A 23,951-nucleotide genomic window follows, 5' to 3' on the forward strand; every position below is an offset into this window, starting at 1 on the left:
CCACTTTGCCTAGGTTAAAGAGAAACCAAATCTTGGCTGCATTTCCCCAGACCCTCATCAGTCTGTTTGTGAGGTGACACAGGATGTAAAAACCGGGGACCCAAAGAAGGTTCCTCCCTGAGAGACAGCTGGTCTCTGTAGGCTGACTCATGTGAAGCCTACCGTGATCCACAAGGGTCTTCTGACGGCAGGGGGGCGGGCTGGCTTACCTCAGCAGCTCTTCTCTGGGGGGTTGGAAAAGACCAATCCATAAAGTGGGTGATCCAAAGGGTGGGGGACACTTGCTTCCATAGGAGCCCTTCCCCACAGAAGCTGGAGTGCCTGCCCACTTCTCTTTCCTTACCCAAAGCAGCATTCTCTGTAGTAGTCACAGCACAACTCACATGTGGAGGGCACGTTATGGGGGAGGTAATGGCGTCAGATTTTCATTTTCTGTCTTGATGGAATTGTTCTTGGATGCTTCTGGTTGGCCTGTCATGCTTCTGACAAGCACGTTTTCCTCTGGGGAGTTCCAAGGCCGTGGAAATGAGCAGGTACACGTCTTGCCACCATTCTTGGCTTTGCAGCACTTTATCAGGACACAGTCTCCATCCTATATCATCACTCCACTTTGGGGAGAATTGGGACGAGAATAGGGGTCAAAGTTATGCCTTTGGGAGACAAATATCAGTGGTTTTTTCCCAAGGGTTTGCATGCTTAAAATCATTGACCATAATCTGTAAAGCAAATCCAGGAGATACCTAGGAAACACACATTATAAATCTATGGAGATATAGTACATATCATATTTTATTGAAATTAAAGTTTTGCATCAAATATAATTGATAGTTGAACATTTGAAAGAGATATGGAGGAATTCATTTTTCATTCAATGCACATTACAAACTGGCTGAACTGGAACACTTTGATTCCAGTCTGCCTCTGCACACACCACAGTTAGTGTCCAGGATTACCCAGTGAGGTTACCAAATTGTAGAAACATACAGTTCATCCGTGTTGGGAAAGAGGAATTGGTTATGTCACAAAGTACAACCTCACTTTTTTCCCCGATATAATATCTTCCTCTAAAATAGGTCTATGCAGTTACAAGAAAAGTAAGATTTTTTCCATGATATGTATATCCCAGTTCTTCAAAGGAACAACCTAGGAATTATTGGCAGCAAAATTATCTACTGTGTAAGCAGTAATTTCTTATACAACTAGTATGCCTAAGCACTGAAGAGGTATGTGAGTTACAGACACTGAAGTGTGGAGCACCTATGTGCTCACCACAGTTCATGTCCCTTATGCATTCATTCTGCACCTCCTTGCATGCGTAATCTTTTATGTACATCCTAACATGTGAAGAGCTTTATTTCCCGGTATATGGTCAATCCCACCCCCCTGCCCCCAAATAATAAGTTGCACTTGTAAATGATCTGTGAGCAATATTTTAAGGGCAGCTAGACAAAAACCTGGTTTGCTATCACCTTGACTGTCACTGAGAAATAACCAAAATATTTACTATGTTTCACTGATTGTGTTTTGGGTTTTGATAATAAGCTGCTTTTTCTTCAGAATTTATTGGTCTTCAAGTATCTAAGTCTTCTCTATTTGAAATGTGATGTGTCCTGGTTCTGTGTTGATTACATGCCTGGATTTTGATGACCAGTGGATATGCCTGCCTAGGTTTTCAGAATTTTGAGAGAGTGAATCCAATTTTCCTTGAGAAAGCAAGTCATTTCTCTTGAGATAGATTAGATGGTAATTTGTACACTTTCAGTTTTTAATTTCCTTCCCAATCTTGATAGTTAAATTCTTCATATCCTATAGTCAGTAATTCAAATTTCTTTTCATAGTTACCTGGAAGAGAAATATTTTTAAGAGATTAAGAAATGCCATCCAAGGTCAAAACCAGTGATTCATTCCAATATTAGCTCTGCTGGTAGATGAGATAATATGCTTGTCATTTAGGATATATTCTTTGAAAGGTGGGAGATGTCCTCCCCCCAGATATCTCTAACTTTACAACCTACTGAGAATGTAGTCAATTTCTTCCTAAACCTTCTCAGACTGAACCAGTATCTTGAAGCAGGGGTGGCAAATAGCTTGTGAATCAGTCACCATGTGCCCTTCCAAGCATTATTATTCCAGGCTGCTGCTTCATTTGAAATGTGGTTTTTGATTCTCCCTGGTCCTTCTGGATTCAGTTGGTGTACACTTCATCCTGGAGATTTCATGATCAGCTCCTGTGTCCTGCTGTCATTTTATGGCCCAAGTCTGACCCTTTCCTGTCTTTTCAATGTTCTTTGTTTTAGGAAATAAAAGTGGCACACATTATTCTTTGTGCCCCCTTGGATATATGTGTGTGTGTGGTGGCCTCAGCATCCCTCTTGACTGTATATTGACTGTATGCTGAGTTTCAGTTGCAAGCTTTGTTGTGTGTGTTTCCATTTAGCACCATATATATGTGTGTGTGTGTATATATATATATATATAGAGAGAGAGAGAGAGAGAGATCTCAGGTAGACTGGACAGGACACTGGCTGATTAACACTCATTTTTTACCATAAATATTAGGTATAATTTTTGAAACTAGGTTATTTTAGGCTATAAATTGTCCAAGGTATTTTTCAAAAAGTTATTTTAAAAGTTCTTATGCTAACTTGGTTATTAGATAAGTTATTTCCCTTTGCAGAATAAAATTTTAGTCAAAAAAAAAGATTGAATGGATGAGTATTTTCAAAGAGACATCTTGAACACTGGAAGAAACCTTTATCTGAGGATGAACTTTTAGGAATTTTTGATGCTGCTCATTGTTCACAAATCATGTTTCTCCTACATATTTTTGTTTTAGCTGATTATTTGAAATAAAAAGACATGTCACAAGATTTTATATGTGTGTGTGTATATATATATATATATATAATTACTCAACTCCAGGTATATAAATAATGATTATGAAAAATTCAACCTTGTTGAAATGCATTTGATAAACTGCATGTGTATTTTTATAAGAAAAGGTTAGAAATATTATAATATGCTTTTTTTTCCCTGAAATCTTACTGTTTTGTCTACATATTTCAATTAGTGCCAGCCTCTGTCTTTATCCTTTTTGTACCAGGAATTGCCTTTTTCCCTCTTAAAACACAAAATTGAAAAGCCTGGCAAATAAAGGAAAAGTGTTTTTTCTTATCTCTATTTAAAATATGAGTCAGGCCCAGAAATATTTTTAATTTCCTTCAGAATTCTAATTCAACAATTAAAACCAACATATAAAAATACAGTCTTACCTTGTTATCTTGCTGACGTTGGAACTTTTTAACACCAGGTTCATACACTTGATTTTTAGATTGGTCTAGTGATCTGCAAAAGAAAGCAAAAACAACATATCCTGTTTCCTGGACTTACCAATATTAAGAGCAGCTACAGTTTTCTCATATAATGTTTTAAAATGATTGTGACACGTGAAAATAGCATATTTTTGCAGGTGTCTTCCATTGGAGTTGGGGGAAACATGCTCCTGCATTCCCCCACCCCCACTGAGTTCTGCCTTCCAGTTGGCTTACTATTCCATTGGCAATGGTCTCAGAAGGATTGCACAAAGCTCATGGGAAAGAGTGATGTTTATCTTGCAAGAAGTGGGGTTATTTTTGAACTCAAATTCTGACTTATGGTTGCTGAAAAACAACTCTGTAATAACATTTTGTTAATCAATTTAAAAATATAATGTATTTAAAATTTGTATGTATATAGTTCCAGACTCTCATATATACATGTAATATAACCTCTGATAATACTGTACACACATTTTGCACCTTGCTTTTTTTCCCTCTTTAAATTGCAAAATGAGTATGATATTTGTGAGATGTTTTCTGATGTATATTTCCTTATCAGTAAACTCTTTCCCTTCTGTGAATATTCTGTCCAGTATAATTTCAGGGAAAGGGGGAAGGAGGGAAACCCTGTTCCTGTCCTTGTGTTTGAGTGGAAGAAGGCGGAAAACTGAGATGGGTTTGAAGAGGATGAGTATCAAGTTCCTGGCTCCTCCTGCCTCTAGCTAAGGTAGCATTTTTGGTTCGTATTTGCCCTAGTTGGGCAAATTGGAGGCTCCGAGAGTACCAAGGATCAGGCAGACACTGGTGTCAGGACTAAGAGGTCACCGGTGAGGGGACCATGGCAATTGAAACTTCTCAAAGGATCTTGTAAGACAAGGAGAGCCACCTCGCTCTGCCATACATCCAGATACCACCTGGGGGGAGACAGGGGAGTTGGGGATGACCTGTGAGCTGGGCTGTATATCCCAAGGGAGCTGAGTTGCCTCAAATGATTATTTGAACTATTAATCAAATGAAGTTTTATAAACTAGATTGGAGTATATTAAACTCCAAGCTCTCCCTCTCATATTTCCCCCCATACCTCCATTATCCAGTGGAGAAAGGGTTCAAAAGGGAGTTAGGAATAGCTTCTAAAGGAAAAAAAAAAAAATGGGCCTTCTCCCACCCCACCCTATTTGAGGTATAGCATGTGAGTAAACCTATGATCTTGCTGTAATTAAAACATTACTTCCATATTATTAAAACCTCCTCATAAATTTCACTTTTTACCATCATGTACTTAATCTGGCCCCTATATTTGGAAATGGTTTTCATTGTTATAAATAATGTCATAGAGAACATGTTAGGCCCTACTGAAGGACAAAGTGAAAAAGCTTAATTCTGAAGAGGAAAAATCATGTATAATTTACTCTGTTAGATGTAGATTTGCATGTTCAGTGCACTTATAATGGTAATTATGATTAATAAAAGTCAAGCTCATCAGGCCAAAAAAAGAGACCTTGGAAAGTGGAAATTTTGTTTATTCTGGGGAGCAGTTTGCCATGTTGCTAGTACAACTGATTCTATGTATAAAAATCGAAACCTGAAGGAAATGAAAAATGTATGGTCTCTGTTCATAAATATTGAACGGAGGAAAGGAACTGAAAGAAAAAGGTGAAAATACAGCGAATGGCAGTGACTCGGCGCTAGAATGAAGCCCTGAACCAGGTGCAAACGTGCTGTGTGTCAGGGGCCTCATCTTCCCAGCAGGGCCCTCGCCCTCAGGACACCCTCATCTCTCTCTTCACTTTCAGGTGGAATAACAAAAATGCAGCCAAGTGTACGGTTCTTTAGAGAATGCTGCTTTCAAAGCTGTAACACTCAGTGTCCTCAGCTGATTTCCCTCTGAGACTACTTGTAAGTTCCAGGTAGGGAATCGATTTTTCCTTACAGGGCTGCCCTTTGTTGATAACGGTCACACAGTTCTAATAATGCCAGCACAGAGCAGTTGACACCCAGGAGCATCTAAGGTATTGCTTACCAAATCCACAAATTTATTCTTCTTGTCCTCATTTTAAGATGAGACATTGAGGCTTAAAGTGGGGAAATGTAGCTTAAGGTCGCAACTAGTTTGCTGCTGCTGCTGCTAAGTTACTTCAGTCATGTCCGACTCTGTGCGACCCCATGGACTTCAGCCCACCAGGCTTCTCCGTCCATGGGATTCTCCAGGCAAGAACACTGGAGTCGGTTGCCATTTCCTTCTCCAATGCATGAAAGTGAAAAGTGAAAGTGAAGTCGCTCAGTCGTGTCTGACTCTTAGTGACCCCATGGACTGCAACTAGTTTGGGTAGAGCTTAAACTTGGAACTTGGGACTAACTTTAAAGCCTCCAATCTCTTTTTCTTCCAGCTTAATTGAGATATAATTGACATCAGCACTGTAAAAGTTTAAGGTGTAGAGATAATGTTTTGACTTACATACATCATGAAATGATGACTATGATAAGTTTAATGTACATGCATCATCTTGGGTAGAAGACAAAGAAATAGAGAAAAAAAATATTTTTCCTTGTCATGAGAACTCAGTATTCTCAACTTTAATTTATAATGTCACAGCAGTGGTAATTATACTTACCATACTGTCATAGTACTTATCTATTTCATAACTGGAAGTTTGTAACTTTTGACCACCTTCATCAAATTCCCCCTAGCCAGATCCTGCCTCTGGTAACCCCAAATCTCATCTTTCTGTGAGTTTGTTTGTTTTTGAAATAAAACTGACCTGTAATACTATCGTTATTTCCTGTTACACAACACAGTGATTCAAGATTCCTGTACATTTCTAAATGATCAACACGGTGTGTCTAGCTACAGCGTGTCACTCTACACATTTATTACAGTTATCGACGATATTCCTCACACTCCACATTTCGTACCTGTGACATTTATTTTGCAACAGGAAGTTTGTACCTTACCTGTGTGCTTGAGTCCAGGCTTCCCACAGCCCTCCTGTTAGTCCCAGCCATCTTCCAACCAGCCAGGGGGTCTTGTCTCCCCATGTAGGACCCTAGGACTGGGGCGTCAAATCTGGAGCCCTCACTGTTCACTCCCCAGGGAAGGTGTTCGCCTGTGTAATCTCCCTTTTCCGCTGAGCCCCCTTCCAGGGACACAGGTCCAGACCTGATCACTTTTCTTCATTTCCTACCTGATGCCATGTGGATCTTTCTTACAGCCTTGGTTGTACAGTCATCTTTCTGCCAGTTTCCAGTTATTTTTCAGGGAGAATTGTTCCATGTGTAGATATATTTTTGATGTGTTCATGGGGGGATTTGTTCATGGCTCATGTCCTCCTACCCCACCATCTTATATAAAGTAATTATTGATAGCTATGTGCATATTGCCATTTTGTTAATTATTTTGGGGGTTTGTTTTTGTAGTTCTTTTTTTTCTTTTTTATTCTTTTATTCTCTTCCTTTCTGATTTATTATCTTTAGTGTTATGTTTGAATTTATTTTCTCCTTATTTGTGTATCTATTAGAGATTTTTGGTTTGTGCATACCATGAGATATCATTCATATAAAGACAATACATAAATAAATATGATTTATATAAAATAGCCATACATATAATTATTTTAAGTTGCTGATCTCTTAAATTTATATGCATTTTAACAACCCAGCATTTTTAATTCCCCTAGATCATGTTTATTGTTTTTGTTTTACATACTTTTGTATATTTCTAAACTATTTACTGTGGATATAGATGATTTTATTGCTTTTGTTTTTAACCTCCCTGTTAGCTTTATATGTGGTTGATTTATTAACTTTATATACATTAATATTTGCTTTTAACAAAGAGATTCTTTTCTCTCATAATTTTCATATTTCTAGCTATGGGAATTTGTGCTTGGTGCATCCTTTTAACATTTCTTGTAAAACTGGTTTGGTGGTGCTGAATTCTTTTGGCTTTTTTTTGTCTGTAAAATTTTGATCTCTCCATAAACTCTGAATGAAAGCCTTGCTGGGTAGGGTACTCTGGGTTGTATGTTTTTCCCTTTCATCGCTTTAAATATGTCATGCCCCTCCCTTCTGGCCTGCAGTTTCTGGTGAAAAGTCAACTGACAGCCTTACCTTCTTGTCGCTTTTCCGTTGGTGCTTTTAATGTTTTCTCTTCAATTTTTGCCGTTTTAACTACAGCGCGTCTTAGTGTGGTCCTCTATGGATTGTGCCTGTTTGTGACTCCCTGTGCTTCCTGGACCTGGGTGTCTGTTTCCTTTCCCAGGCTGAGGAAGTTTTCAACTCTCATGTATTCAAATATGTCCTCTTCCTCTTCATCTCTCTTCTCCTTCTGGGACCCTTATATGCTTGATGTTGTCTCGGAGGTCTCTAAATCTGTCATCATTTTTTTTTCTTTTTCTTGGCTCAGCTTCAGGGATTTCTACATCTCTGTCTTCCAATTCACTCTGTATCATCTAATCTACTATTCTTTCTAGTGTATTTTTTTTAATTTCAGTTATTGTATTCTTCATCTCTGGTGCTTATTTATATTTCTCACTTTGTTAAAAGCTTTTAACTTCTCACTTTATTCATCCACTTGTCTTCCAAATTCTTTGAACATCTTTGCAATCATTACCTTGAACTCCTTATTGGGTAAATTGTTTATCCCCACTTCACTTAGTTCTTTCAGGATCTTATCTTGTACCTTTGGAGCATATTCTTCTGCTTAATTTGCTATTTTCATTTCTATGTATTTGATATGTTGGTTACAGTTCCTAACCTTGAAGAAGTGGCCTTTGTAGGAGATATCCTGTGCATCCAAGCGGTACACTCCCCTCTGGTCACCGGAGCTACATGCTCTAGACACATGCTTTGTGTGCGCAGTATTGGCTCTTCTGTTGTGCCAGGCTGACTGCTGCGGATGGTCTGGTAGATGTGCCTGGTCCTGGTCTATTTGGTTGCCAAACCCTGACTTGCGTGGCGGCTACTGGTCACTTGTGGGTGGGACCAGGTCATAAGGTGGCTGACTACATGGCCCTGGTGGGTGCCAAGATTAGCACCAGGTCACTGGTGGGTGGAACCTGGCTCTAGGGTGGGTTGTTACAGAGCCAGTGGTCCAGGATCTAGTGTTAGCCTGCTGGTAGGCAGAGCCAGTTCCTAATGTGGCTGGCCTGGGGATCTAGGATGTTCTAAAAGAGGTGTTGGCCCATCATGAGTGGGGCAGCTGACTGAGGGCTCCAAGGTGTCTCAGACCTGGAGACAGCTTGCTGATAGGGGGGCCTGTGGCCCAGGGGGATCTTGGGGCTGGTGCCTACCCTCTGAGGGGTGAATCCAGGTTCCAGGGTCTCTGACTAAGGGCTCTGGGGATCCTGGAGTTGTTAGTCCACTGGTGGGTGGAGCTTTGCCCTGGGCTCTCAGAATGGCTAGGGGCTCAGGAGTTCCTAGGCAGCCAGTCTGCAGCTGGGTGTGGCTGTGCCCCCACCTATCTACACTTCATTTGTCATCTGATCCTCAAATAAGTAAATTGCCAGAGTCACACAAATGATGGCATCCTGTGAGGGACAGAAATAACTGATGAGACAAAGAACAGGTGGTAGGGGTCCAGGAGAGATGCTCAGAGCACCCCTGGGCTCCGATTTTTCTCCAGAATCTGTCTGAAGCACTCATGGGGGCAGTGGGGTTTATCTTCATGCTGAGGATATAATGTTGTTGCTGCTAAGTTGCTTCAGTCGTGTCCAACCCTGTGCAACCCCGCAGATGGCAGCCCACCAGGCTCCTCTTTCCCTGGGATTCTCCAGGCAAGACTACAGGAGTGGGTTGCCATTTCCTTCTCCAATGCATACATGCATGCTAAGTCTCTTCAGTTATGTCCGACTCTGTGCAACCCCATGGAGAGCAGCCCACCAGATTCCTCTGTCCATGGAATCCTCTAGGCAAGAATACTGGAGTAGGTTGCCATTTCCTTCTCCAGAGGATATAATACTCTTAGGGCTTAATACTTCACATTTGAAAAGGGATCTTTAATCAAGGAGTTGGAAAGAGTAGAACTGAGGGGATGTGGCAGATTTCTCTTCTCTACCACCCAAAGAAATTGAGTTTCTCTTCATTCTTCTTGTGTCCTTTCTTCCTACTCTTCTTCTCTCTCCCTCCTTTCCTATTTATTGGGCTTCCCCGATGGCTCAGACAGTAAAGAATCTGCCTGCAATATGGGAGAACTGGGTTTGATCCCTGGATGGAAAAAATCCCCTGGAGAAGGAAATGGCCACCTACTCCAGTATTCTTGCCTGGAGAATTCCATGGACAGAGGAGCCTGGCGGGCTACAGTCCATGGGGCCCTTTCTCCCTCCCTCCCTTCCTAGCTATTACCCAGCATCTAACATGGCAACAAGCACATGGGTATTCAAACACGTTTGTTGAATTGAATTGGTGTAAGGGGAGCCAACCTAGATAGCATATTGAAAAGCAGAGACATTACTTTTCCAACAAAGGTCCATCTAGTCAAGGCTAATGGCACCCCACTCCAGTACTCTTGCCTGGAAAATCCCATGGACGGAGGAGCCTGGTGGGCTGCCGTCTCTGGGGTCGCACAGAGTCGGACATGACTGAGGTGACTTAGCAGCAGCAGCAGCAGCAGCAGCAGCAGTCAAGGCTATGGTTTCTCCAGTGGTCATGTATGGATGTAAGAGTTGGACTGTGAAGAAAGCTGAGTGCCGAAGAATTGATGCTTTTGAACTGTGGTGTGGGCGAAGACTCTTGAGAGTCCCTTGGACTGCAAGGAGATCCAACCAGTCCATTCTAAAGGAGATCAGCCCTGGGTGTTCTTTGGAAGGAATGATGCTAAAGCTGAAACTGCAGTACTTTGGCCACCTCATGCGAAGAGCTGACTCATTGGAAAAGACTCTGATGCTGGGAGGGATTGGGGGCAGGAGAAGAAGGGGACGACAGAGGATGAGATGGCTGGATGGCATCACTGACTCGATGGACGTGAGTCTGAGTGAACTCCGGGAGTTGGTGATGGACAGGGAGGCCTGGCATGCTGCGATTCATGGGGTCGCAAAGAGTCAGACATGACTGAGTGACTGAACTGAACTGAACTGAAGGGGCACCTTATTCCTGTGTAACTGCATTTTGGGGTCCATGTCAGCCCCAGAGGCAGGCACAAGTGGAGGCAGTAGATACAGCAAACCCTCGTGACAGCTTTCCAGATCACTGAAAGCTTTGTTCTGCTGACCTCATTTATAACCACCCAGAAAGTGGTCTTTCTTCCTCTAGAAGAAGGGTGTCTAAAATGACAAATTGTATAGCCATCTGAAACAGGAAATAAGGTTGACTAAAATAGAAATTATATTCATTGTTTGTAAAGGGCATGTGCAACCCCTTTCTCTTCCACATCTTACTGGGGCCTTGCTCGTTACTCTTTCTTCCTTTCCTCCCCTTTCATTTATGTTATACAGGTGAAACAGGAACATATTCACATAACTAAAAACTGTGGACCACAAATCTGCTCCTCTCCATTGTTAAGTGGAATGATAGTTAAGTGAACCTATTAGTCCACATATTTGCTATGATTTTAAAAGCACATTATATTTCCTTCCTGACCACTTGCCCAGTCCCCATCTCTCTGAGAGAGATAAGCTTCATCTATATTATTTCATCTGATTGATGATTGTCTGTCTCTGGTATTCCTTTGGAAAAGGTGTATGGATTCATTACGTATTCTAATGTATTGTCTACAGATTACAAGATAAAGTCAAGCTGATACTTTTTAAGTTGACCTGTCTCTATACTTAGCATTGTCTCTTAATAGTAGGCTTCCCTCATGGCTCAGATGGTAAAGAATCTGCCTGCAATGCAGGAGACATGTGTTCGATCCCTGGGTTGGGAAGATCCCCTGGAGAAGGAAATGGCAACTTACTCCGGTGTTCTTGCCTGGAGAATCCCATAGACAAAGGAGCCTGGCAGCTCCATGGGGTCTCGAAGAGTTGGGCAGGACTGAGCGACTATCACTAGAATGAATCGTGTAACGTTGTATGATTTGTGACTGACAAAACGGCAATGCCATATGGTTGAACCTAAAATACTTAGACGTACATATTCCTGTTATTAATACATTACATAAATGGCATTTATTATCCTGAAATTTACTTTTCTCATTTAATGAAATGTCTTGCTCTTTTTCTACAGCAGTTCTAGTAGACCGTCTTACTGCTCTTAACTGCCATGTTTCACAATGAATATAACACCACACTATGGAGTTAACTGATCCCCTACCGATAGGCTGCACAATTGTTTCATGAGTCAAAGCAATGATGCTGTGAACATTGCAAAGTGCAAGTATTTTTGTAGGGATAATTGTCTAAAAGTAGAGTATCTTAGTCAAATTTAAAATATTGACAACTTTCTCTTGCAATAACGTCTTACCATTTTTTCTACTGGTAATGCCTGATAGAACTAGTTTTTCCCTGATAGTATTTGCACTGGATGCTATTAACCTTCTTTTGCTAAACTCATGAGTAACGAATGATATCTCCATATTGCTTTTAGATTTCCCTACTTGTAGTGAGATTGATTATCTTTTCCTATGCTTCATGGGTCATTTGGATATCTTCTATGAACTGTGCCTCTGTATTTTTTGCTCATTTTAATATTAGTATGTTTACCTTTTATTGATGTGTGGGAGCTCCTATTAGTAGGGATATTCATCCTTTATCTATAAGTTGTAAATATTTTTCTCCCACCTCATTGCTTATCTGTTTATTTTTGGTGTCCTTGGCCCTGTGGAAATCCTCTTCTTAATGTCTTCTTGGATTTTATTCAGGAAAAAATTTTTTCAAAGCCCAATTTGTAGAAATGTAGAAAAAAAATCTCCTCATATTTTCATACTTCCAATTTTAGGTTTGAATCTTTGATGTTGATTTGTGTGTGGTAATAAACTAATTTTATTTTTCTAAATGGAGGGCCAGTTTTATACTAACTATTGCTGTTAACTCTATACTTACCTGACTGATTTGAAATGCTTGTTAAAATAAATTTCCTGCTATATAAGGCTTTGTTTGGGGCTTATGTATGTTTTATTGATCTACTGTCTAGGTCTGTGTGTATCTTAATGCTTTAAAGATTATTATGTTATGTATTCCTATAGAGCGGCCTCCCCACCACTGTACTTCAAGATTTTCTCTTGTACATTTTTATTTCCAGAACGTCAAGTTCCATAACAAATCCCGTCAGGGTTTTAATTGGGATTAACTCAGGGAAAATTGACAGCATCATTATAATCCCCCCTTATTTGAATAGATACTCTGTGTTTTGTGTTCTTTGTAAAGATGTTTAATAAATGTCATTTCATATACCCCTTGTGGCAAGCCAGCAGGGGGGTTTTATTAGTCTCATTATCCGGGGAAAAATTGAGGTTTAGAGAAGTTAGGAAATGTGTCTTGCTACTTGCTTAGTAAATTGCTGAGCCAATTGCTTCTTAACCCCTACTGGATAATGGTCTTTAAGATACATGAAAGTCACAGGGTATGTTTCATCAGGAAAAGGGCTAAATTTCTCTCCTTTCTTGTTGATTGTGTAAGCAGCTAGCCATGAGCCCCCAGTGGGAAAGTGGCCATTAGATATCATTAGAAACTGATACAGGCTCATTTTTCTTCCCTTATTGGTCTTAATGAAACACTGGAAAGGCTGAGGACAAGTGGTACTCAAAGTGTGGTCCTTGGCCCAGCAGCAGCAGCCAGGCGTGGGCCCTACCCAGACTGAGTGAATCAGAAACAGCCTCGCATGGCCTGGCCACGTGTGTTTCCACAAGTACTTCTCTGACAGATGCTCGCTGAAGTTTAAGAATCATGGGTTTAAGGGACCGTGTGAAGACATTCTAATGATGGGTGTCTCAGAAGCCTGAGGAACAGATTCTCAGGTCTCAGCGCTGGGATGCTGGCCTCACCTGCACGGTGTTCCCTTCCCCGGGATGTCTTCACAGTCCTCTATGGGAGCACAAGGGCCTGGGTCCCCCGATCGACAGCGACACTCGGCTTCCTCGGTCCACTCATTCCTCACACACTGGGCGAATTTGCCGCAGGCCAGGAATTTGCAGGGATCTGCTTGATCCGCTGTAGAAAATAGGGTATATTTTACTGATGCGTGGATGCCTGAGCAGTGGGACCAGCAGAAGTCAAGACAGAAGATCGAAAAGGTTTGCCATCGCCCTACTGTGATGTGAGTTGTACAGGAGTGAGAACAGAGTGGAGTAAAGAGAACCAAGCATTTCTATATCTTTAATGAATGAGTTTACAGACACAGGTGATGACATATTTAGCTCCGCATTTAATTATGCACAAACTGGTGTGCATCAGAATCAGCTAGAGGCCTTGTTGAATGTCAGACTCCTGAGCCCCACCATCACAATTTCTGATGCAGGAGGTTTAGAGACCAAGAATCTGTATCTCTAAGGCGCTAACAAACAGAAGAGGGAGACTTCCCTGGCAGTCCACTGGCTAAGACTGCTTTCCAATTAAGGCGATACAAGTTCCATCCCTGGTCAGAGAACTAAGATCCCCATATGCCTCATGGCCAAAACAAGCAACCAAACAAACAAAAAACCCCAAAGGACCCACAAAAAACAAAAGCAATAATGTAACAAAGTCAATAAGGATTTTAAAAATGGTCCACATTAAAAAAAAACTTAAGAAAAAACCAAGCAGAACATTTAAAAAATCCTCTAATGTAGATGATGTTAATGTATCTGATCTGGGGAGCACATTTTGACAACCACCTCATTAGAGAATTAATTTTTTTTTCCCCTGGACATATATCTGGAAAAGACAGAAACTCTAAATTCAAAAAGATACACCCACCCCAGTGTTCATAGCAGCACTATGTTCAGTAGCCAAGACATGGAAGCAACCTAAATGTCCATCAACAGAGGAATGGATAAAGAAGATGTGGTACATATATATACACATCAGCAACATGGAGATTATCACACTAAGTGAAGTAATCAGAGAGAGAGACAAATATCATAGAGTATCACTTATATGTGGAATCTTAAAAAAAAAATGATACGAGTGAACGTATTTACAAAACAGAAATAGATTCACAGCCACAACAAACTATGGTTACCAAAAGGGAAGGGAGTCGGGAAGAATGAATTGGGAATTTGAAATTAACAAATACACACTGCTGCTGCTGCTGCTAAGTTGCTTCTGTCGTGTCCGACTCTGTGCGACCCCATAGACGGCAGCCCACCAGGCTCCCCCATCCCTGGGATTCTCCAGCCAAGAACACTGGAGTGGATTGCCATTTCCTTCTCCAATGCATGAAAGTGAAAAGTGAGAGTGAAGTCGCTCAGTCGTGTCCAACCCTCAGCGACCCCATGGACTGCAGGCTTCCAGGCTCCTCTGTCCATGGGATTTTCCAGGCAAGAGTACTGGAGTGGGGTGCCACTGCCTTCTCCAACAGATACACACTAATACATATAAAATAGATTAACAACAAGATATTGTATGGCACAGGGAACTGTATGCAATACATTGTAATAACCTATTATAGAAAAAATCTGAAAAAATACATGTATATTTTATGTATGTATAACTGAATCATTTTGCTGTACACACGAAACACTAGAAATCGATTATATTTCAATAAAATTCTTTTTCTTTGTTAGAATTTTTTTTTTAAGGCAAACATTTTCTGCAGCGATTAGTTGGTAAACACATATTTAAGATCAGGGTTACATTTTAAAGCAGTAGTCAGTAGTTTCAAGACCTTCCTGGTTTGAAAATCTCTTTCAGTCTCTTGCTGATCCCTAGAGGTTCTTTTCTTTGAAAATTCAAATAGACCTCAGGTTTTTCTCTGTTTTGTTTTTAGTCATCAATTGTTCTTTTTCACTCTATTCTTAATTCTGTAGGATTGTCTCAAAATCTTCATCAAGTAGATTACAAATCAACAGACAATTATAAATCTCAGACTGTTAGCTCTGGGAGAATCGTGGCCCCTTCCAGCCCCTTCCTTGTCTTTTGGAGTTGAGCACACCTTGCTCTCCAGGGGAGAAGCAAAAGGTCGGTATCATCACGTGCTGATGGAACAACCGCAACAGGCCACTGGTCCCCAGACTACGGTCCTTTCTGCCTAGAAGGGTTTCCCATTGAATTGCATCAGCTATTTACCCTTCAGATTATTTCAATAGGCACCTATCATGTGCTAGGAACTAGTGGAGGGAAAGTGAAAGTTGCTCAGTCACGTCAGACTCTTTGCGACCCCATGGAGTGTAGTCTGCCAGGCTCCTCTGTCCACCAGAATACTGGAGTGGGTAGCCCGTTCCCTTCTCCAGGGGATCTTCCCAACCCAGGGAGTGAACCCAGGTCTCCTGCATTGCAGGTGGATTTTTTTTTACCATCTGAGCCACCAGGGAACACAAGAATACTGGAGTGGGTAGCCTATACCTTCTCTGGTGGGTCTTCCCAACCCAGGAATTGAAGCGGGGTCTCCTGCATTGTAGGCAGATTCTTTACCAGCTGAGCTACCAGGGAAGCCAGTTAGGGACTAGGGGACAGGAATCCGGTATGAAGCCACTCTTTCAAGAAGCTGAGGGGGGACAGTAAGACACACACAGATGCTCCTCTACAAGAAGCCAAGGATCTCGTCTAGTGTAAGAACTCTAACCACGAGGTTACATTAGAGATACAGGGGCCAGGGAGATTGCTGAAGCCTGTGTCTAAGGTGGATTGCATTTGGATGTGCAAAGACTGGGAAAGGAATTCTGACCAGACCCACCATAAGCAGAGGCACGGAGGTGGGAGTGAAACAGGCATGTGAAGAGGGAGCAGGGCAAGTCCAGCAAGCAGGGAGCAGAGACTCATGGATGGGAAGGAAGGGAATTGAGCCTGGAGAGGTAAGTTCAGGCCAAGCTCTGGTAGGGCTTGAATGCCGTGCTAAGGACTTTGGACTTGACAGGAGGTGAGGGCCATGAAGGATCTGTGGGCAGGGGAGGGCTGTAATATTACAGACTTGTGCTTTAGAAAACATGTACATAGATCTCAGAAGTTTCAGAGTTGGGATCGTTTCAGTGATCATCTGAGCTAGTATTTCCCATGCGGGAACATTTGCAGAGCTCGAATTCAGCCGGATTTAATGTTTTATAGGGTTTCCCAGGTGGTGCTAGTGGTGAAGAGCCCACCTACCAATGCAGGTAGACGTAAGAGACGTGGGTTGGATCCCTGAGCTGCGAATATCCCCTGGAGGAGGGCATGGCAACCCACTCCAGTATTCTTGTCTGGAGAATCCCAAGGACAGAGGCGACTAGGGGGCTACAGTCCACGGGGTTGCACAGAGTCAGACACGACTGAAGCGACTTAGTACACACACATACTAAAAGTAGGCTTGGTGGCTAATCTTTTATTTATTTTTTTAAGTGCTAGATGAAATAAACATAATGGGTTTCTCTTTCCCCTGGACTTTGACTCCAGCTACAGTCCCCTCTCTTTTTCCTTGTAAGCCTCTCAGAGTCACTGGTAAGCTAATGTCTACTGCGCATCTTCAAGTGAAGGCCGCAGTCAGCTGCTTTGCCAAGTTTACTGACCACACAGAAGCCCTGCCTGTGGGTGTGGGCAGCTTGTGGGATGAGATTCCATTGACCCTCGTGTTCACTCCTGATCCAGTGCCTCCCTGTGGTGGAAAAAGAGAGCGCGGGAGGTCAGTGAGACCAGTCCAATGGGTGGGCAAGAGCAGTTCCTTGAAAACAAATTTTTGGGTCTCCCAGCAAGGTAGACCTGTTAGGTATTTCCGTAAAGTTGTATTTTTCTGCAACTTGAGGTTTCCTGTGGACAGAGTCCTGAGTAATGCGAAGTTTCCCTGCCTGACAGTTCCTAAAGCCGGCTACATAAAGGAATCTTTGTCACTGTTTAGGAAACAACTCACATTTACCCTGACAACCCAGGTGATTCACGTCCAGGGTCTGGCTTAATAAATAACAGCTGTCAGCAGCCTGACACTCAGGCCTGCCGTCCTGAAAGCAGAGGCCGTGAGGGAATAGTAGAGTCTCCACCGCCCTCTCTCTGCTGTGGAGAAACAGCTTTAACTTGGGAAGGAGACTGAATGCACAGAGCCTGCCCCTCTGAAAAGTAATAGAAAATGTGGGATAACCACATGAGTTTCTATTTAAAAAACGTTTCTGTTTTACCAATATTCCCTTCAGCCCAGCCAAGCATAGTCTATGCACCAGTAAAACTGAACTGAACACATAAGGCAGAAGTCGAGAAATGAATTTATCCACATTTGGGGGCCCTGAATTGGGTAAATGTGAAGAACAAGTGCACTTAGTTCATAGAGTACTTGCTTTCCCTGTGTCGTTTTTTGGGGACTAGCCTACAGAGCAGTGGCTTCTAGGTGGCACTAGTGGTAAAGAACCCACCTCTCAACGCAGGAGATGGGTTCGATCCCTGGGTCGGAAAGATCCCCTGGAGGAGGGCATGGCAACCCACTCCAGTATTCTTGCCGGGAGAATCCCATGGACAGACGGAACCTGGCAGGCTACAGTCCGTAGGGTCACACAGAGTCGAACATGACTGGAGTGACTTAGCGTGCATGCATGCATGCAGAGCAGTAGGTTTGCATTTTAAAGGTCTTGAAAAGCATTCCCAAGCGCTGACTGAGGAAGGTTGTCTCTCAACTCTACACCATGTAATCAAAATGCATTTAGTGAACAGTCCTTGCTGCCTGCAGGCGACACTTGGAAGCACTTTACAGTTAAAGCTAAAAAGATTATGATCCAGGTCATCAAGCAGTTTATAAATTCATAGGTCCTTGATGGTCCAAGACTGTCTTTTTCAAACCCTCTGTTACCGATCCCAAAGGTACTCTACTCATCTGCTCAGGCTTAAACACAGACTCTCCCTTCCTGCCGGCCCCTGAGAGTCTCAGGCCCACGTGTCACTAACTCTGGATCATTGCACTCACATGCCTCCCCTAGAACATCCTGTCACTTGTCCCAAATCCTTGGTTCTGTGTATTATTCCCTTTCTATCCTGTACTTCATCATTCTTTACCATTTTGTCATCCCCTTGCCTTGCGCTGCCCTAACACTCAAATATTGGACAGGACGTGAGGCATCTGCTTTGATAGGGTTCCATCCTAGGGCAGGATTTCAGCTCAGTGTGGCTGAAACCCTGGCTTCTTAGGGCTGGTCCCGGCTGAGGGCCTGTTAGGCCTTTACGGTGGACTTTTTTTTTTGATGCGATGAAACCTAGTGATCGCTAGGTGGCGCTCAATAGCAAAAGAAGTAGGAATAGACTCGGAATCAAATTATACTGTTAATATAAGGTCCGAACTGATTTCTGTCTCCTTAAAAACTGCGGAGAAGAACTAAGGAGACTCTTGATGAAAGTGAAAGAGAAGGGTGAAAAAGTTGGCTTAAAACTCAACATTCAGAAAACTAAGATCATGGCATCCGGTCCTATCACTTCATGCAAATAGATGGGGAAACAATGAAAGCAGTGACAAACTTTATTTTCCTGGGCTCCAAAATCACTGCAGATGGTGACTGCAGCCATGAAATTAAAAGATGCTGGCTCCTTGGAAGAAAGGCTATGACCAACCTAGATAGCATATTAAAAAAAAGCAGAGACATTACTTTGCCAACAAAGGTCTGTCTACTCAAAGCTATGGGTTTTTCCAGTAGTCATGTATGGATGTGAGAGTTGGACTATAAAGAAAGCTGAGCAGCGAAGAATTGATGCTTTTGAACGGTGGTGTTGGAGAAGACTCTTGAGAATCCCTTGGACTGCAAGGTGATCCAACCAGTCCATCCTAAAGTAGATCAGTCCTGCATATTCATTGGAAGTACTGATGCTGAAGCTGAAACTCCAATCCTTTGGCCACATGATGCGAACTGACTCCTTGGAGAAGACCCTGATGCTGGGAAAGATTGAAGGCAGGAGGAGAAGAGGACGACAGAGGATGAGATGGTTGGATGGCATCACCAACTGTTTGGACATGAGTTTGAGTAAGCTCCGGGAGTTGGTGATGGACAGGGAGGCCTGGCGTGCTTCAGTCCATGGGGTCGCAAAGAGTCGGACATGACTGAGAGACTGAACTGAGCTGGAAAACTGCGATGCTGAGCGCACTGGTGCAGGGAGGCAAGGTCTGTCAGCTATCGGGCGGTGGGAAGAGCAGCTCCAGAGGACCAGTGGTGGAGCCATTAGGACTCTGATCACCACAGCAGATCTGGCCTGGCCGGCTGGAGGTTATATTGCAAACTCCTGGCTCATCTTTTCCCATTTCAGAAAGGCAGAGCCAGAGCCCTGGAGTTCCCAGGAGGCTGAGACCAAGTCTGAAAGGAGCGGAAAGCAGGGGCCCCTTCATTCCCCAACCACGGAGGCTTTGCAGTCCTGGTTTTGTTGGTGGGGAGGAGGGGGTGTCATTCCTTTGCTTGGGGCATCAAAGAATGACAAACTCACACATACCAATCCATATAATCTGCAGGGGCACTGGACACAGTTTTGACCACCATACTTTTAGGAACTTAAGAACATGTTTTAAATTCTTTGAAATCAGAAACAAAAATTAATATAATGCAGCCTGGATTATATTTGTCTCTATACCACTGCAGATAGGATATATAATTTTAAACACTAATTAATATTAATGTTTAAAATTAATATGCATGAAGCAAAGGGTCTGGAGCCCAGGGAATCCTTAGGCAGCCTGGTCTTCTGACTGCTCCTTCTTAAGGCATGAGTATCGATTCAGTGCTTGGTGCTGAGTGCTTAGTCATTTGAATAACTATGGTGCCCTTCTGGGGTTTCATCTGAGATATAATGCAGATGCCTCACCTTCCACACATGTGCATCTGGCTTATTTTCCTAAATTCTGAGGACTTTGTGGGCTTGGCTTCACTTGCCGTGGAGTTAACCTGCTCATCCTTGCTGTGCACACCCAAGCACCCTGGGAGAGAAGAACTGGCTGCTAGCAATTGTCTGTGGCCTTGGAATGTGGGTTAGCATCTTTGAGACCCATTTCTTCCCTCTCTAAAAAGAGAAATTTAAAGAAGGTGATCACTAATATTGCTCCAGATCAAATATAATAAATCTTCTATTTGAGGTGTCCTACTGGAACAAAGCTAGCAGGAGATATAGCCAGGCTCCAGAATTGTTGTGCAGGTCAGTGACTAAAAGAACTTAAAGAAAAAAACAACTACACTCAAGTTCATATTTATCATTTTATTATTATTTTATTATTGGCCAGAAATGTTTTGCTTATGACTTATTGCTGAAGGGTAGGATTAAGAATAATTATTTGATGATACATAGGACCATGCACCGGAGAAGGCAATGGCACGCCACTCCAGTACTCTTGCCTAGAAAATCCCATGGATGGAGGAGCCTGGTAGGCTGCAGTCCATGGGGTCGCTACAAGTCGGAGGCGACTGAGCGACTTCACTTTCACTTTTCACTTGCACACAATGGAGAAGGCAATGGCAACTCACTCCAGTGTTCTTGCCTGGAGAATCCCAGGGACGGCAGAGCCTGGTGGGCTGCCGTCTATGGGGTCGCATAGAGTCAGACACGACTGAAGCGTAGCAGCAGCAGGACCATGCACATGGCTGTTGGAGCATACACTCCAAGTTTGTGGAATTGAATCAATTATCCATGGGACATTTTTCTGGCTTGAAGGGGCATGCGATAAGAAGCTTGGGTTTCAGTTCAATTTTCTACCATTCTCAAGAACAACACCACAACCTGTTTATAGTAGGCTTTCAGGAACACTTCCAAGGCAAACACACGTAGCTTACCCTGGACTAGAAGCTGAAGAATGAACTCCGCTCTCAGTCATTTTTTATATTTGCCAAACCGAGGGATTCTGGGTGCACTGATCTTAGGGCCTGAGTGTCCCAGGATAGATGGGGACCCCAACAGCAGCGTGGGAGGTGGCCCTGCAGCTGGGCGGAAGCCCAGGCTCGCGTGGAGGGTTTGCATTAAGGGTTGGATGACGGACCCTGGGAGCTTCTTAAGGAAGCTCCATGGGGTGGTTGGGGGTGGGCTGAGGGGACAGGCAGAAACTCTGGAGCGGGCAAAAGCTGTCTGGCAGTCCAGCCGGCACTGTGGTTCCCTAGTGGAAGCAGGCGTTAACAGAAAAACTCCTACGATGGCAGCACAGGGAACACAGGGCAGCAGGAGGCACAGCCAGAGACAGAGATGGGGGAGGCTGGGGACAGCCTCCTGGAGAGAGTCCCTGAGGCTGCCCCAGCTGGGAGGGGACACTCCTAGCAGGGACGACAGAACATAGAAAGGGAAGTTTAGGACTTTTGTTTCTGAGAATAAGTTTTTTTTTTTTTTTGTATTCTAGAATATGATAAAATATTGTAGGAAATTTCTCTTGGTAAGATGTAGAACCTAATAGTTCATTTAGGTTGAATGAACCTAATAGTTCATTAGGTTCATTAGAATGAACCTAATAGTTCATTCTCATTAGACTGAAGTGTGTTGTCACCTTTTCTAAGCAGATTAAACACTTGGCGTATACCCAGTAGTTGCTGTTTAGTTGCTAAGGCATAATCCAACTCTTTGCGACCCCATGGACTGTAGCCCGCCAGGCTCCTCTGTCCGTGGGATTTCCCAGGCAAGAATGCTGCAGCGGGTTGCCATTTCCTTCTCCAGTATACCAGTAGGAGGAGGGTTAATAAGATTCTTTTTCACAAAGAGGCAGTAGGTAGAGTTGAGGGAAGCACATAAAACTGCCTTTGAATTCAGTTCCAGCCCTTGGTGACTGTTTAACAGTAAAACATAAGTTATTTACACTTTTAGGAAACACAGTTTCTTCAAGTATGGAATGGGGGGAAATAACTTTGTGTAGTTATTTATTAAGATTTAAAAAATAGTGTTAATTAACAGCGATTACCATTTTTATTGCCATTGTGATGAGTGACAACTACCACCTTCGCAGAGCTGGTGACTAAGTGCGAGTCTTACACATTATGCACTTTCCAGAGAAAGTGAGCGTTGACCCACATTCTGGCTGGAAGTGTCGTGGATGCCAGACTGTAATTAATTTCAATGTTTACCACTTACCAGCCTTGAGGTCTGCCTGTTTTTAAGGAAGATTTTTAGGAATTCAAGAAGAGAAGAAGTTAGAATAAGTTATATGGAGTTTTGCATTTTTGAAATCTCCACCCTGCACAGCTAACTGGCATAAAAGCCCTACATGCTTCTGAAGAATTTTCATAGCAGCTCAAATGAAAGACGACCCTAGTGGCCGGGGATGCCAGCAGAATACTGAGCAAGCCGTGATGTATTCAGCTTCTCAGTTGATGAATCAGGTGGTTCTAACATTGGTTTATACTTTTTATATCACAGATTCATTTATTCAGGGAGTTTCAAAAGGTGAAAGGCAAACCGCACGCTGTACCAACAGCGTGTGGCTTCTCCTACCTGCCTGCGCCTCTGAGATGCTCTCTGCCCTAACCACTGCCGATCCTCCTTTAGAGGACGCAGCCCCACATCCTGGTGCTGATCTGAATGTGAAATGAGACTCACCTGGAAATCTCCGGAGGGTTTTCAAATTCTCTCTTTCTTCTCTCTAGTCCCCAAGTAGTAAAATATTCCCCCCTCCCAGCACTGCTACCCCAATCCACTTTCCACCCTGACATTAGGCCAAAAGAAAAGAAAAAGACCTGATTGGATTTTGTTTCAAATTTTGCAGATGTACCTAAATAATTGGTCTGTCTGGGCATTGCCTATAAATATATTAAAATTGGGGCAAAGAAAAGAAATGCTACATCCTCTGACTGTTAAGCTGTCTGGGACTGTTAAGCTCAACTTATCTTTAACCAGACTTCTTTCCTTGACCTCGCTTTCCTTACTGTGAAACCAAGAAGGACCCTGTGGGGCTCCTGGCCACAGAAACTTTTCTGTGTCCTCCACTTCTTGTATGGAACAGACTCCAGCCTCCATGACCTTCCCTGAGTTCCCAAGGGCAGATTCGAACAGTTGCTAATCACGGAAGGGAAGGGATACAGTCTTGGGAGAAGCAGCCAAGAATCAATAGCGTAGCCTTCAGGCAGGGTCCGGGTTCCGCTCAAGGGATACACAGAACACTATCTTTTGAGGTCTTTCTAGAACTCAATGGACATGAGTTTGAGCAAGCTCTGGGAGTTGGTGATGGACAGGGAAGCCTGGTGTGCTGCAGTCCATGGGGTCGCAAAGAGTCGGTTATGACTGAGTGACTGAACAACAACAATAGAACTAAAACCCCGAATAAATAGCAGATATTAGCTTTCTTCATTTCAGGGAAGGCCACCTGAGACCAGCTCTTCAAGAGACCACCTGAGACTAGATTAAAGGAGTGCGTGCCCTGCACACACCCTAGTCTTATCAGCAACTGCATACTTGAACCACTGCTATAAAGCTCCTTACCAAATCCCACCAGGTTGGTACACGCAGTTTCGAGGGCCATGAATGCACTGTGTCCCCCTTTGCCTGGCAAAGCAATAAAGCAATCCTTCTCTGCTTCACACGAAGCTCTTGTCTCTCAGATTTGATTTGGCACCAGCGCACAGAGGCCAAATTTTTGGCATCAAGAGTAAGACTTTAGAAAACTTGTAACTTCTTCCTCTGTTTGAGATGGAAATCTCTTTAAAGCTTCCTGCCAGAATTTGGACTCCTGACTTTCTGC

General features: G+C 43.0%; 1 protein-coding gene across 1 annotated transcript in view; it reads right to left on the minus strand.

The window, feature by feature from the left end:
- Window positions 1–1,765: 1,765 nt before the first annotated feature.
- The window catches only part of IMPG1 (interphotoreceptor matrix proteoglycan 1), a 155,345-nt gene continuing 133,159 nt past the window's right edge, over window positions 1,766–23,951 (minus strand). Inside the window, 3 exon segments of the mRNA XM_019967056.2 lie at window positions 1,766–1,828; window positions 3,249–3,345; window positions 13,231–13,396. Of these exon segments, the coding sequence (XP_019822615.2) occupies window positions 1,766–1,828; window positions 3,249–3,345; window positions 13,231–13,396 (326 nt within the window).

Source organism: Bos indicus, chromosome 9, assembly GCF_029378745.1.
Source record: "Bos indicus isolate NIAB-ARS_2022 breed Sahiwal x Tharparkar chromosome 9, NIAB-ARS_B.indTharparkar_mat_pri_1.0, whole genome shotgun sequence".
NCBI classification, from domain to species: Eukaryota; Metazoa; Chordata; class Mammalia; order Artiodactyla; family Bovidae; genus Bos; species Bos indicus.